Raw genomic sequence first — 14,592 nt, forward strand, 5'->3', positions numbered from 1 at the left:
ATTTGCCAGATTTCTGGTTAATGTTTGTCCCATTACCTTATGTATCAACCCATTCCATAGAAATTATCAGTTTCAGTGTTTCAAGATAGCCAATCAGGTCCTAGATAGAATTTCAAGGAAGGTTAAAGAGTTTCTCCACAACAGCACTGTCTGACACTTAGGTTTTACAGCACATTGTTGTAGTACCTTCAAACTGGAACTGTGGGCAATAACTGGAGGGGTCCTGTAATTTTATTGTGTTGAAGTATTTGCTCTCATATGAGCTTAGCTTTAGTCAAATGGTGTGTGCTGTCTTGGGTTGGGTTTTGAAATGTAAGAGTACATGTCTCAGTTCTTTCAGTTTTCATCATGACCACAGGGTTGGAATCAGATGTAATTATATTACAGAACTCAGCAGCAGACTAAAGGATTACATAATTTGTTCTGAATAGGAGTTAATATCATGGAGTAAGCTTCCTATGGAAGAGAGTTTCTAAATGGTCATTATATAATATAACCATGATGAATGACCAACTAGTTTAATCAAAAGGCCTGATGAGCCATTGCTGCCAGTCAGCAGTGGATTTAAGCTGGAAAGGGACTGGCAAAGGAAACGCTGTTTCCTTAAGGGCAAATAGGGCTTTTCAACCTTCCCCTCCCCCAAGTACCACCTTTGTGGGAACCAGGGCCACCAGGGACATCCGCTGTGCAGTGGAATAGAAGTTTGCTCCACAGTTCCCCCCCCCCCCACAGTGAGGCAGAAGATTCTCCAGTTGCTGTTGGCTCCATAGCTCTCCTTTACTATTCCCCTTTCCTTGCCCAACTTGCACCTCTTTTGAAGAGCCAGGCTGCTGCATAACCACAGCTGGTCTCCATTGCATTGCCCCCTCCCCAGCCACCTACACTTCCAGTGGGGTCAGGCCAGGAGGAGCAATGCCACAGTCACCATGGCAGTGAAGTAAAGGTACTGCCTGCTATGTTGAAGTACCACAAGCTGAGAATAAAGAGATCATAGTCATTTAGATGTATAAGGAAGAGCTGGTACCTCTGCAGTAGTGAGGAAAATGTCTTCACTTATATGCCTCAATCCACAAGAAATGACTCCAAGGGCAACTCCTGGAAACACATAGGCATTGTTGCCCTGTCCAGGAAAAAGTGTGTGCCCATCCGGAAGAGTGACTGGATTAAAAGGGCTTCCACTTGCAAAAATGCCTCGTCCCTGAAACAGACAACAAAGTTGTGAAAGTGTTCATTGGAAAAGATTAGGCTTCATCAGGGTCTAGTCAGTGCCTGGTTTGGAATCCCACACATGCTGCTTTAAGTTCCATGGAAGAAAAGTAGGATATATACATGTTGAAAGAAAGATAAGATATAAATGCTATTAAACAAACCAGCGACATTTAGAAGATTGAACTTTCATAGAAAGTATGCATATTGAAATAAATGGAAAATATATCAAAAGACATGACAAGAATGGCAGCATTCTTAGTGTGAAATACAAATCGCTTTGGTGCATTCCCAATTTCAAGGCAAGTTCCAAACCAGACAGATCAGGAGAGAGATCTTGGGGGGGGGGTGTGGACAGGTCGATGAAAGTGTCAACCCAATGTGCGGCAGCCGTAAAGAAGGCCAATTCTATGCTTGGGATCATTAGAAAAGGTATTGAGAACAAAACGGCTAATATTATAATGCCGTTGTACAAATCGATGGTAAGGCCACACCTGGAGTATTGTGTCCAGTTCTGGTTGCCGTATCTCAAAAAAGACGAAATGGAAAAGATGCAAAAGAGAGCGACTAAGATGATTACTAGAACTGGAACTGGTCTGTGGAACTCCTTGCCACAGGATGTGGTGATGGCATCTGGCCTGGACACCTTTAAAAGGGGATTGGACAAGTTTCTGGAGGAAAAATCCATTAGGGGTTACAAGCCACGATGTGTATGTGCAACCTCCTGATTTAAAAAATGGGCTATGTCAGAATGCCAGATGCAAGGGAGGGCACCAGGATGAGGTCTCTTGTTATCTGGTGTGCTCCCTGGGGCATTTGGTGGGCCGCTGTGAGATACAGGAAGCTGGACTAGATGGGCCTATGGCCTGATCCAGTGGGACTGTACTTATGTTCTGTGTTGGCTTCCCGGTGCCCAAGTGATACAGTGATCACCATTTTGACATTGCTTTTCCTCCTGGCACCAAGAAGAGTAGGATTGGACTGCCCATCTAGTTACCAGATGGAACTGCCCATTATAAACACACTTTTAAAATATTTGCATTTCTATTTTATTTCTGCATTATACTCTAATATGGACTTTTCAGTAGACAGATGGGACATGCTAAATGTTTCTGTTTATAGAATATAAAACTATCTTGCATCAAAGCTGAAATTCAAGGAGAATGTGACCCCACAAACTAAATAAACTGTAATTAATACGCAGCACAGCATCTAACGCAGTTAGATACGCAGTTAACAGCATCATTGTATCTGTTAACTCTAGGAATGAAAGCTGTATACTGTACATTAAATTTCTTTACTTACCTCAGTCAGGTGGTAACAGTCCTCAGCAGAGCATTCTGCTTTGCTGGTTGGGTTACTGAGAGCAAAAATAATTGGTGATTTGTTGAAAGAAGCCATATCCTTTAGAATCTTTTTTGTAAATGCACCAGCAATAGCAGCAACTCCTAAGTAAGATAGAAGTACAAACAGATTGCTGTAGAAATTAAATATTTCCCCACCACAAGAGCTCTAAAGATAACATAAAACAATGCCTTTTTTAAATTGTAGGAGCTCCATTATTCTTTTAAAGCTCCTAAGGAATTACTGTTGAAAAAAATAGTAATACATCTAGTGCTCACATTTAGTTGAAGTTAGTAAAGTACTTTGAAGAATGAAATACGCATTACAGGTGACACTGAGTTGCTGCCACATCCTGACATCATCCCATTGTGCATTTCCTATCTAGTGCTGCAGGGCAGAGATGCGGAAACACAACAGTGTCACAACACAGGTAACTTTCTACAGTGGAAAAAGGAGATCTTTTTACAGAGGAGCCACTTTCTACTGGATCCCTGTGTCAATTATAACATGACATTCCATTCTAATAATACAAAACATGAAGTGGCATGGCAATTTGGAGGAAACAGCTCTGCTCTGCCCCATATCCTTGTACAAATGCAAACCTTCCCTAATTAAAGACAGATTGTTATAAATCATGTCCAAATCCTTTGAAGTTCTCTCTCCTCACTTTAATTGAGATGTTTCACATCAGGCAGTAACAGAACTCTCACATTTAGAAGGCATGGAATCCATCACAGAGAACAGGCAACAGAAAATACTGTACACTCTGCTTCTTGTGTTGCACTGGAAGTGTTGTGGGAGATTTTGGATACACTGAAAGATTTGCTTTGGAATTTTGGCTATTAACAATATTAACTTTCATCATCTCAAACGATGTGTAGAAATAACAGAGTCAATTAGTCAATAGTCACAAGCCTTAGTCTCTCTGTCAGCCCATTAAGTGCTTAGAATGGAACATGCCAACAACCACAATTTCATCAAAGACTTGGAGGAACTCTGCACTGGTGGGCAGTTTCAGACAATTATAATGGCTTCAATGTTTATAGCTGTGGTGCCAAAGTCTCTCTGAAGAGGTTGCATGTGTGTATCAATTTATCTATTCTATATTATAAAACAATGTATGCATAAGAGACAAAGGTCTGCCTCAAATTTTTTTATGTACATGATTAATCCACAACATCCATCCTATGATTTCTATTGCTGTCTCAGAACCAGAAACCTTTATGCAGTTATTTTTGATAGCTCATTTGTAGGCAAGGATATAAACCTCAAGGACCTTTCCAAAACAAGCTGCACCGATATGCATGGAAGCTTCCCTTTTGTAAGATTCCCATTCCTTTTAGTGCTGATGCAGAAAATATTTGCAGTGGACATGCCCAGAATTGTCATAATTTAAGACTTAAAAGCAGATAATTAAGTCCCGAAGAGCTGTGGACCCAACCGAATTACTACCAGCTTGAACATGTAATCTTCCTTTACTTTTGTTTTTTTGCACTGCCATCTTGGGTCTTACAAATAATGCATAGTTGAAAACTGGCTTTCAGCATGTTTGAAAAGCTAATTCATCCAAAACAAAAAGGTATTGTCTCGCTTGCTCTAATTTTTACTGTTATGAGACTTTTTCTTCAAGGCAGTTAATGGTAAGATGGCAGCAATTTCCAGCCAGATAAGAACATAAATTAGAAAACATAATTTCACTGATACATTATGGCTACTTTTATTGTCTTATTAAAATAATTGTTTCTGTTCTTGGTCCAAGAACAACAAGTTCTCTTCCTGAGAGTGTCTAGCAAGACTCCATATATGGCATTTGCTGAGACTTGGTTTACTGAAGACCTTGGGAAAATATCAGACAGCTGACTGATCCCAGCTATGCAAGGAGAAGTTTTAAACAATTAATCATCCAAAGAAGAAAAACAATCTCAGATTTGATCAGTCTATCTTACTTATATAGCACGGATAGATAAACATGGCATGTAACGATATGTATTGGTTTTCAAAGCATGTTCAATGCAGAAAGTTTTTGTCACATAACACAGAATACTGTTCAAAGCAGTATTCTGCTTTTTTTGTGTTCTTTCCACAATGGCAGGAGTAGTGTCAGTTATTGGCCAAGCTGACCACTAGCCCAAAGAGCCATGCCCATTACACGGCAACTACCCAGCTGATTCCTCAATCTTCAGATAGGGGTCCAATGCACCTTTAGCAGACTACAGTGGAGGGTTCTGCACCAGGGCCCCAGTACCTTACAGAACCATATAAAAGTACTATTGCTTTTTTTTTTCCCAATGCAGTTACTGGTGCAGAATCTGAAAGAGGGGGATAAGGGTGGAGGTACTGATAGTCTGACTTCAGGTAGCAAAATAAGAGGACAGGGATACCTCAGGGAGCTAGATAACAAGGTGCATCCAAATTTAGGATTTCCTTCTCAATATTGTGTGTTACCAATCCCTCGATAAAATGCAATACAAAAACTCTTGAGTTTCATCTGGTTTCAACCACTGAAGGGAAGAGGACAAAACTACTTTATAACTTCTAAGAAAGAAAAGTTAGACAGATGTTACCTATAAGCACAGTTGGCTTTATACTGTTCACAACATCTTCTAGGTTTTTCATCTCAGCATGCTGATGGGCAAACCGTTCTTTCTCAGTAGTTAATGCAGCACGACCCTAAGTTAAAGAAGAAGATACATCTAGTAAAAATATTTTTTTGCATTTATTATATATTCTGTCACTAAAGTTGAGATTCACTCAACTTTTCTATCAAAATCATATCTGACTCCTCAAAATGGGTCATAACAATCCAAACATATGAAAACCATTTTCTGAAAACCCAATAGGTTTCCTCCCATTAAAGACAGAGAGATTTAACAAAACATTTCTGTCATCCTTTGGAAGGATGTTCCAGAATTTTATAGTGACATACCCTTATAGTTTCTGGTCAATTTTGTCATTGAGTTGCATCCAATGACACTGAAAGTACTCCAAGACTAATTTGGTTTTAAAAAAAAAAAAAAAGGTTCCCCTTATCTGGGAGGAATGGAGGCTGCACCCCTTATTTTTAGAAAATCCCCAAACCTCCGCCCCTGAAAAAGCCCACAAATGCATGTGCAAAGCTGCGCTAGGATAAATTAACTTGTGCGGTGTGTCAGTTGCTTGATGTGAATGGGACAAAACTGTTGTAAATATATCAAAAAGGGATGTAGCAACTACTGACAAAGGGAGTCAGCAAACTGCCTTGCATATTGCACTGCTTGGACCTCTGAACACAAGCAACGGACAGAGATATGGAAGGATCAAGAAGATGCTTACACTTCCCCTGCCAATTAACCTCATTTCTCACAAGAGGCAGATTTCTTCCTTACAGAACTACTGAACTAGAAAAACAAATAGGAGAGTGGAATTCAGGAAAAAGCAGGCAGTACAGCCAAGATTCTCTCAAATCAGGGTTCTGAAAAATCAGCCACAATTGATTCCCCCAAACAAGTAAAGAAATCTAACAGTAACTCTTATTCCCATCTACTAAGAATGTATTGTGCTAACATTTTATGTCACATTGATTAGACTTTCCCTCCTCAAATATCCTACTCCCTTGCTCGCTACTGTCTCACATAAAAATCTCTTTACTAGTCTCCATTGGATCAGCTCAGGCCTGAAAGCTAAGGGGGCTGGAATGTACTCTAGTTGTTACTGCAGCTGTGTGGGAGGGCAGAGCTGGCATTCAAAAAAGGACAGTTCATCCATAGATTACAAAGCCTCAAAACAAGTGACCATGTGGATAGAACCTTCTTTTCCAAGCTGTGTTTGCCCTCCTCTCTCACTCCAACAAATTTCACCTCTGAAAGGAACAAAGTGGCAGAAAGCTGCCTTAGTCTAACCATGATTCAACTGAAAAATGGTGTCCATAAAATGACGTATGACTGAATTGAAAGGGAGCACAGATCAATTGTTTAGCACGGAGACTCTTATTCTGAAGTTTTATAGGAAAGCTATTTGGGGAAAAGAAATTCATTTCTACCCCATCTGGCAATTCTCAGTAATACATTAAAACAACCCCCATAAAACAATATTTTCAAATAAATATGTTATAAACACAAACACATAATTTTCATGCATGTGCTGTGGTGCAGATTAACTAACTGCATTTGTTCTCTTCCTCTTTTTCTTCCCTGGTTAATAACCACAAGTCTTGGTATTTATATAATGGAAGGCAATATATTATTTGCAACAATAAATCGTTCCTGGGAGTCCACAAGATGTTGTGTAGATACATCACATGGCTAGCAATAAATAAATTGCTATATGCTATGTATGCCAACTTCTCCTGACTTACCCTTGATTTATGGAGGAATCACCATCCTCTATTCCCCTGGACTAAAACATTCTTTAAAGACAGAATTACTGAGCTTTAAGGTGGACATGAAGACATCCTCATGTACATTTATGGGCTTTAAGCATTTCTTAGGATTGCTATCATTGCCTGGTTTCCTATGTGGCCACAGGACATTTGGTCACTTTTTGGCATACTCATGATGACCAATTTCACTCTAGAGCAGGGGGTGCCCAAACCCCGGCTCTGGGGCCACTTGTGGCCCTCAAGGCCTCTCAATGCAGCCCTCATAGAGCCCCCAGTCTCCAATGAGCCTCTGGTCCTCCGGAGATTTGTTGGAGCCCGCACTGGCCTGACGCAACTGCTCTCAGCATGAGGGCAACTGTTTGGCCTCTCACGTGAGCTGTGGGATGAGGGTTTCCTCCACTGCTTGCTGTTTCACATCTGTGATGCAGTAGCAGCAGCAAAGGAAAGGCTGGTCTTGCTTTATGCAAGGCCTTTTATAGGCCTTGAGCTATTGCAAGACCTTCATTTATTCACATAAGTTCATCTTTAATATATTCAATTATGTAAACTTATGTAAATTTATTCAAATTTTAAATGTAAATTATTTCTTTTTTTTCCCTGGCCCCCAACACAGTGTCAGAGAGATGATGTGGCCCTCCTGCCAAAAACTTTGGATACCCCTGCTCTAGAGCAACTTAGGCCAAGACTTTCGCTGTTTTTAAAACTCTCCAGCAGGTGTCACTAGGATTTTAAGTCTAATGAAATATGTAAAGCAATTGTAAACTTCTCTCACCAGTAGTACAAACACAATTAGCTGATAAAAGCAAAAATACTAAACCACTATTTTCTAATTAGCACATGTATTGCCTATTTATTTCAAGATAAGACATTTTAAACTTTTTTAAAAAAACCGTATTTTAAGTGAATACGTCATGCAGTTATGTGCACTTTCTCTGAGAAAGTTTGTGGGCAGAGAGGGCAGAAGGTGGAACAGGAAGCAAAGGGGTAGTTCCAAGCAGCAGCAACTTGTGCTGGGATCCTATACCCATTTCCTTTCTTCTAGGACCTGTGCCATTAAATTGGCTGGCACAGATATGAGGAGACCCATCTGAGCAGTGGAGGCTTGCCCCAGGGAAAGGGGAAAAAAAAATTTCCTTACCATGGAGACCTTCACAATTACCCTCCCCACAGGAGGCAGAGCACATTCCATTAGCAGGTCAGCATCAGTGGGGAAGTTTAGTTAGGACTGGGCTATAAGTCTAAAATACTATATACACTTATTTGGGAGTAAGTCCTACTAAATTAAATGGACCTTACTTCTGAGTGGACTTGTATAGGAGTGTGCCGTGAGTTAAAGCTTATGAAGAATCTGATGCTGTGGTACACTTTAGCATAGCAGGGGAGCCAGAGGATTATGCTGGAAACTCCAAAGGCTCCTAGATCTTATGTTCAACAATCTTGTTCTTTGCATGGAGATACCGGGATCAAAACCTGGGCTTGCACACTTCTTCACTCATTCCCCAAACCATAGATAGAATGTCATGCCTAAACCACAGCATTTGATATAAATAATCTGTTTTGAGCTATAGGAGACCAGTCTAGCCATGGTATTGTGATCATATGAAGCCCATTCACACAAGTGCAAGGACCAAATTTGTCCCATCCTCAGACGCATCAAAGCCTACAGTTTCCCAATGCTGTGGAAAAGCACATCCCACCTCAAATCTTACTGTCCCACCCAGCAAGCTGTTCTCACTTTCATATCATATTTGTAGCAGATCCAGAACTGCAGTGCATGTACTGATGCTCAGCTCTGTAATAGTAGCATGATAATCCAGTAGCAAAAAATGTTTATCTTCCCCTGAATGCAAACAACATGAAGAGTGAATACACGAGCTGAATTCCCCTTATTTGTTGTTTAATTTTAAGTAACTCAGAATAAATTCACTACCATCTTTTAAAAAAAAAAAAAAACAATAACATTTAGCTCTGCTGTGGCACATGAAATAAGTTTTCTTTCTTGGTTCTGACATGTGGAAGAAATGAAATAAGAATGACTGATGAATCTCAGCAGTTTCACATTTCTAACCACTGCTAATATCATAGCAAACCACAGCATGTAGAAGTTGGTCTCCTCTCTATTGCTATGCAATAGAGTTATTTGAGGCAACACAGCTGAAGTTCTTGCAAAGTCTGGCGTATGTGAAGGAAAACATCAGCAGGAAATTATCTGTTATAGCAGAATGTCTTTTCTCCTTTTTATAAATATCTTTATGTTCACTGTAAACTTAAGGTGATTTATGGTGCTTAACATGCTCACCTCCAGTAATATTTTTATACAAGATACAACAGACAGTGAAAATACCTCTCTTAGAGCCCAATCCCAAGTCGCCCAGTGCACGGGGCTGCCGCAGCACCAAAATGGCTGCCACAGCATCCTGACTGTGCCAGGCAGCTGGCGGCAGCTTCTTGGGAGAAGGGAACTTTCGTCACCTTCCCCTGGGTAAGGGGAACAGCCCTGTAATGGGGCTTCTCAACTCTATGTTGGCTATTTAGCCAGTGCAGAATCAAGAAGTTTCATGTTGGGCCATGAGGCCCGACACGGGGTTCTGGATTCGACGAAGCTGAGCTCCACAGGTGCCGCCCCACCCTCCCCCTCCAAGCCTCCTCCCCATCCTTCCCTGCAAAGGAACAACTCACCCTACCCCTCCTCATGCCCCCACTCACCTCACCGCCACCCAGCGCTCAGGATGAGTGCCAGCAACAGACCATGGGCCCAGCACCAGAGCGGCCAGCATGGGCTCATGTTGGGCTAGCTCCAGCACTAGGCCCACAGTCTGCTGCCTAGTGCTTGCCCAGAGCTCACCTTACAGCACATTTACAGCTGTGCACGCTGGCAGTAAGCCATGGGTCTGGATTGGGCCCTGAGTTATCATTTTCAATAACTTGTTTAAGAAAGTCAAAATAATACCCAAAGTGCAAGCAGTGAATTTTTCCAACAGAACTGTTTAAGTAAATTATGGGAATAATTCTGTTTCCAAAAATCACTGACCCCCAGTGGCTGCTATACTGGGGTTGCATATCCAATTTTTACACTATAAGGAAGTTTGAAGACCGCAGTAAGTCCTTGCAGGGGAGGGGAGGGAGGCAGTGGGGGCAGGGGGAAGGCAGCAACACAATCCCCAGGATCGTGTCGCTAAGGGGGGACTGCAGGGACTGGGATGCAGCAGCCTTCTTGGGGTGCTGGGAGCCCTGCACAAATGACTGCAAGGCTCCCCAGCCTTCCAAAAGTGAAAATGCGGTGATCACACTCCACTTCAGGTTTTGCGGAGGTGGAGGACGATCGCCCCACTTTCAGTTTTGGAAAGCTGAAGAGCCCTGCAGACACTCGTGCAGGGCTTCTCGCACCTCCAGGAGGCTGCTGCAGGGACTGGTGAGTGCATCCCAGTCAGTGGCGTCGCTAGGGGGTGCAGGGGTTGCGGACCGCACCGGGTGATGCACAAGGGGGGGACGTACACTGGGAGGGTGACGCACTAAAAGCGCAGTGGTTAGGAGTAATATCATCATGTTATATACCATTGGATGCGGAATTTCCAGCTGAATGCAATGCAAAAAAACAGAATGAAATATCACCTTTCTATCAAAAGTTATTGGCAAAAAAACTGGAAAACAAAAAATGCATGGAGTCCAATGGAAAGTGAAACCGAGCCATATCACGCGTTTACCCACAAGTAGGCGAACGTGCCTTAGTCCATCTGAAAGGGCAGGCTGAGAGGAATCCAACACCAGAATGGTCCTGATCCAATGAATGTAGCCCCCCAAAAACACCCGAGAAGGAGGTCCCTCCTTCCAAGCTGGTGAATGTATTGAGCCCTATGGAAAGCGAAACTAAGCCACATGGTCGTGTTTACTTGTGAGTAAGAAAACGTGCCTTGGCACCTGTGCAGTTCAGGTAAAGGAAAATGTGAGGCCACCAGAATGGTCCTGATTTGATGCAACTGAAGCTCAACAAATGCTCCAGAAGGCAGCCCCCCCCCCTTAAAAAGAATGAAACAGAGGCTTGACAGGGTAAGGTGAATTTTTTTGTTTTAGGCTGCAATCCAATCCACACTTTCCTGGGAGTAAGCCCCACTGACTATAATGGGACCTACTTCTGATAGACAGGCACAGGACTGGGCTCTCAGACTTGTAAAGCCAGGTGGGTCCTGATAGCAATATGCTTGAAATATAAGAACTTAAATTGAACTGGGTACTGGGTAGGGGTGAAAATCTTACTGATTCTTTTTTTTTTTTGGGGGGGGGGGAGTTATTGCAGGCAGGCTACAGAGAAAATTCACTTGGTGGAACAGAGCTGGCTTTCCCTTATTTATTTATTTATCTTTAATTTATTCATAATTATTTATTTTAATTTGCTTTATGATGGGTCCTGGACAGATTGTCATTCTAAAACGTGGGTCCCAGTGCTAAACATTTGGGAACTGTTCCAATAAGGTGTTAGTAAGTTGACACCCTGGGGGGAGGCGACAGCACTAGTGACCAAAATCACTAAAATCACAGTTTGCAAAAATAATACCATCATGTTATATATCAATCAGTGTATAATTTCATGCAGAATGCAAGGAAACAAACTGTGTTGAAATATCTTTATTCTATCAAAAGGTACTGCCAAAAAACCAGTGGGGGCAGGGCGATGGTAGACCACCACGCCCACCACCTGGAGTGTTGCCCTGCCCACTGCATGGGGATGACACGCTGGCCTCCCGCACCGGGTGACACAAACCCTAGTGATGCCACTGATTCCAGTCCCTGCAGCCCCCCTTAGCAACACAATCCTGGGGATCGTGTCGCTGCCCCCGCCCCTTAAGGGGGCAGAGGCCATGGCTCTCAGGCTGGGGCATCGTGACACCCTAGTTTGAATTGCTCTGCTATAAGGAAAAAAAGAGGAACCTGTGGAACCTCAACACATTTAACTGAATGTGAGATTTAACCAGTTGTATTTTGCTTCAACCAATATTGACAAGAATAAATAGAATTCTTTATATGTTTAATTAAAGAATAATAAACCTGTATTACCTTTACTATTAAGCCTTTGGAATCAACCATCCATATCTTTTGTATAGCTTTCTCTTCAGGTGTCCCCTCCTTTTCCATGGCCATAATAATTAGACTGGCTATCCCAAGAGCTGCCTTAAGAAGAAAAAGAACGGAGAAAATGAGTATATTGGGTGGGGGGGGGGTGGAGAAAAGACAATAATTGTTTATCCTTTAGGTCGGGGGTCTCCAAATTTTTTGGCCAGAGGGCCGCATCAAATATCTGGCACAGTGTTGAGGGCCAGGAAAAAAAATTTCAATATAAAATTTATTTAAATAAATTAGAGATGGAACTTAGATGAGTGAATAAATGAATGAATGGAATCATTCATTCAACCTCTTTGGCCCTTGAACACCCTCTAGACGCAACCAGAGCATAGTTCCAGTCATGTTTGGTCAAGTGGGCCAGAGGTTTTCAGGGGACAAGAGGCTGGCCACGGGCCGGATAGAGGCTCGCTGCAGGCCGCATCTGGCCCCTGGGCCAGGGTTTGGAGACCCCTGCTTTAGGCCAAAATATCCACAACAATAATACTAATACTAATTAGTATTATCCCCATTACATTACATAAACAAAGCAGTTTAATCTTGTCTGACACTTAACCCATCACAACAAAAATGGCAAAATATTTCAAGATGTTACTGATATTATTGGACTATTCACAGTAGCTTGTGCAAGCAGTGAAAATATAGTCATGAATGTCCTCTATTAGCTATAATGGGTTTCCTGCTGCTACAAGCTGGATATGCCCATGAACATATCTTATGGACATATCTTATCCATAAGAATGGATATTCTTATGTTCTTACTATGTTTCCAGAGCTTGGCTTTTCCATAGCATCAAATGAAACGAAACTGCTAATGGAGCTATGTATGGTGCACATTCAAGACAAAATAATTTCCTCTTACCTCGCCTTAGAAAATAAAGTGACTTTTAGAAGAATTATGTATTTTTATATCAGCATTCTAAGAACTCCTTTGAACAGCCAACATTAATCAATGTATCAGATCTGATATAATTTCTTTGCCTTTTTATCTTTTATACAACTTTGAAACATCCACAAGTGCTGACATTTAAGTTTTGTGTATGACTTCATTTAGCTGTTTTGGCTGAAGCAGAAGTCACAGTTAAAGGTAATACTTCTCTCATTTGTTAATGAAATGAAGTGGGGAAGGGTGGCTCTCAGGTTACTTGTATTTTTCATGTATGGGGCAAACAGCAGTTTTGAAGGTGGAATGAATACATTTTGCTCTAGATATTCCTGGAACAATTCAGTTCCACTACCAGTGCAGCACTCATTTGAAGAATTAGACTCCTTTTCCCCCCTCTCCAGCACACAGGTTCAACCTATAAAGTGAAAGGAACATTGACGGAGAATTGGGAACAGGAAAGGTCCCAATGTCCGGCTGGCTGCCTACAAGGATGTAATGCTCACACAATGGGCACTGGGAACTGAGTTCCTTCACAAACATTTCCATTTTGCCCACGATCATGAAGATTGTGACAAAATGTTTCAGTCAGTTTCAACCTCTGACACAAAGGCATGTCACATAAAATACTGTTGCCTAATTTGTCTTCCACCAGTTACGAGTTACTAACCTGCTAATATATCTCCAGGCCCATAGCCTGACATTTTAAGCATGGAGGGGCATTTTAAGTAACTGGAAACAGCTAAAACATACATTAAGTACCTAAAGGTGCAGTTCTAACCAACTGTCCAGCACTGACCTAGCCGCAATGCAGCCTCAAGGTAAGGTAACAAACATGCCCTTACCTTGAGGAGGCTCCCTTGACTGCCTCCCCATTGCAGGACGCAGTACACGCCACATTGGCACAGCTATGTCAGTGCTGGAAAGTTGGTTAGGATTGCGCCCTAAAAGTTTTAAAGTGAAGTTAGCATGATTAAACTCTTTTTAATAAAATTAATTCTTCATAATATTTTTAAGCTATAAGAAAAATATTTGCACAGCAGATGGACTGCAACGCCATACCTCTCCTGCTCCCTGGAAGAGTATTGTGTGATCTGACAGTTTGTTGTTAGTAATTCGGAGAGCAGCAAGGAGACCCGCAACAGCCACAGATGCTGTTCCTGAAAAACAAAATTAAATTCTTTGATCCAACTTTAATTGTGTCATCAGTAGCGCCAAGCAACAACTCCTTCCAACCGCTCCATTCTTTTGCAATGTGAACTTAATCTGTCCTTCACTGCTCAAATTTTCTGAGTTGTTACACTGCAGTACAGGCACAGTTAAGCCATTTCTGCCCAACATGGCATATACACAAAACGGATTAAATGCATGTGGTTGGTCTGTCGAACTTCTTGCCGCAGGATGTGGTGATGGCATCTGGCCTAGATGCCTTTAAAAGAGGATTGGACAAGTTTCTGGAGGAAAAATCCATTACGGGTTACAAGCCATGATGTATGTGCAACCTCTTGATTTTTGAAATGGGCTATGTCAGATGCAAGGGAGGACACCAGGATGCAGATCTCTTGTTATCTGGTGTGCTCCCTGGGGCATTTAGTGGGCCGCTGTGAGATACAGGAAGCTGGACTAGATGGGCCTATGGCCTGATCCAGAGGGGCTGTTCTTATGTACACCTGTGGGCTGGGTAGAA

At 42.0% G+C, this 14,592-nt stretch overlaps 1 protein-coding gene across 1 annotated transcript in view; it reads right to left on the bottom strand.

Annotated features, from left to right (window-relative positions):
• Positions 1-14,592, bottom strand: part of ME1 (malic enzyme 1) — a 144,211-nt gene that overhangs the window by 13,563 nt on the left and 116,056 nt on the right. Inside the window, exons 8-12 of the mRNA XM_066612481.1 lie at positions 13,968-14,065; positions 11,960-12,073; positions 5,115-5,220; positions 2,512-2,654; positions 1,025-1,198 (exon numbers count right to left, since the gene is read on the bottom strand). Of these exons, the coding sequence (XP_066468578.1) occupies positions 1,025-1,198; positions 2,512-2,654; positions 5,115-5,220; positions 11,960-12,073; positions 13,968-14,065 (635 nt within the window). The remainder of the gene's footprint in view (positions 1-1,024; positions 1,199-2,511; positions 2,655-5,114; positions 5,221-11,959; positions 12,074-13,967; positions 14,066-14,592) is intronic.

The sequence above is a fragment of the Tiliqua scincoides genome, chromosome 1 (assembly GCF_035046505.1).
Source record: "Tiliqua scincoides isolate rTilSci1 chromosome 1, rTilSci1.hap2, whole genome shotgun sequence".
NCBI lineage: Eukaryota > Metazoa > Chordata > Lepidosauria > Squamata > Scincidae > Tiliqua > Tiliqua scincoides.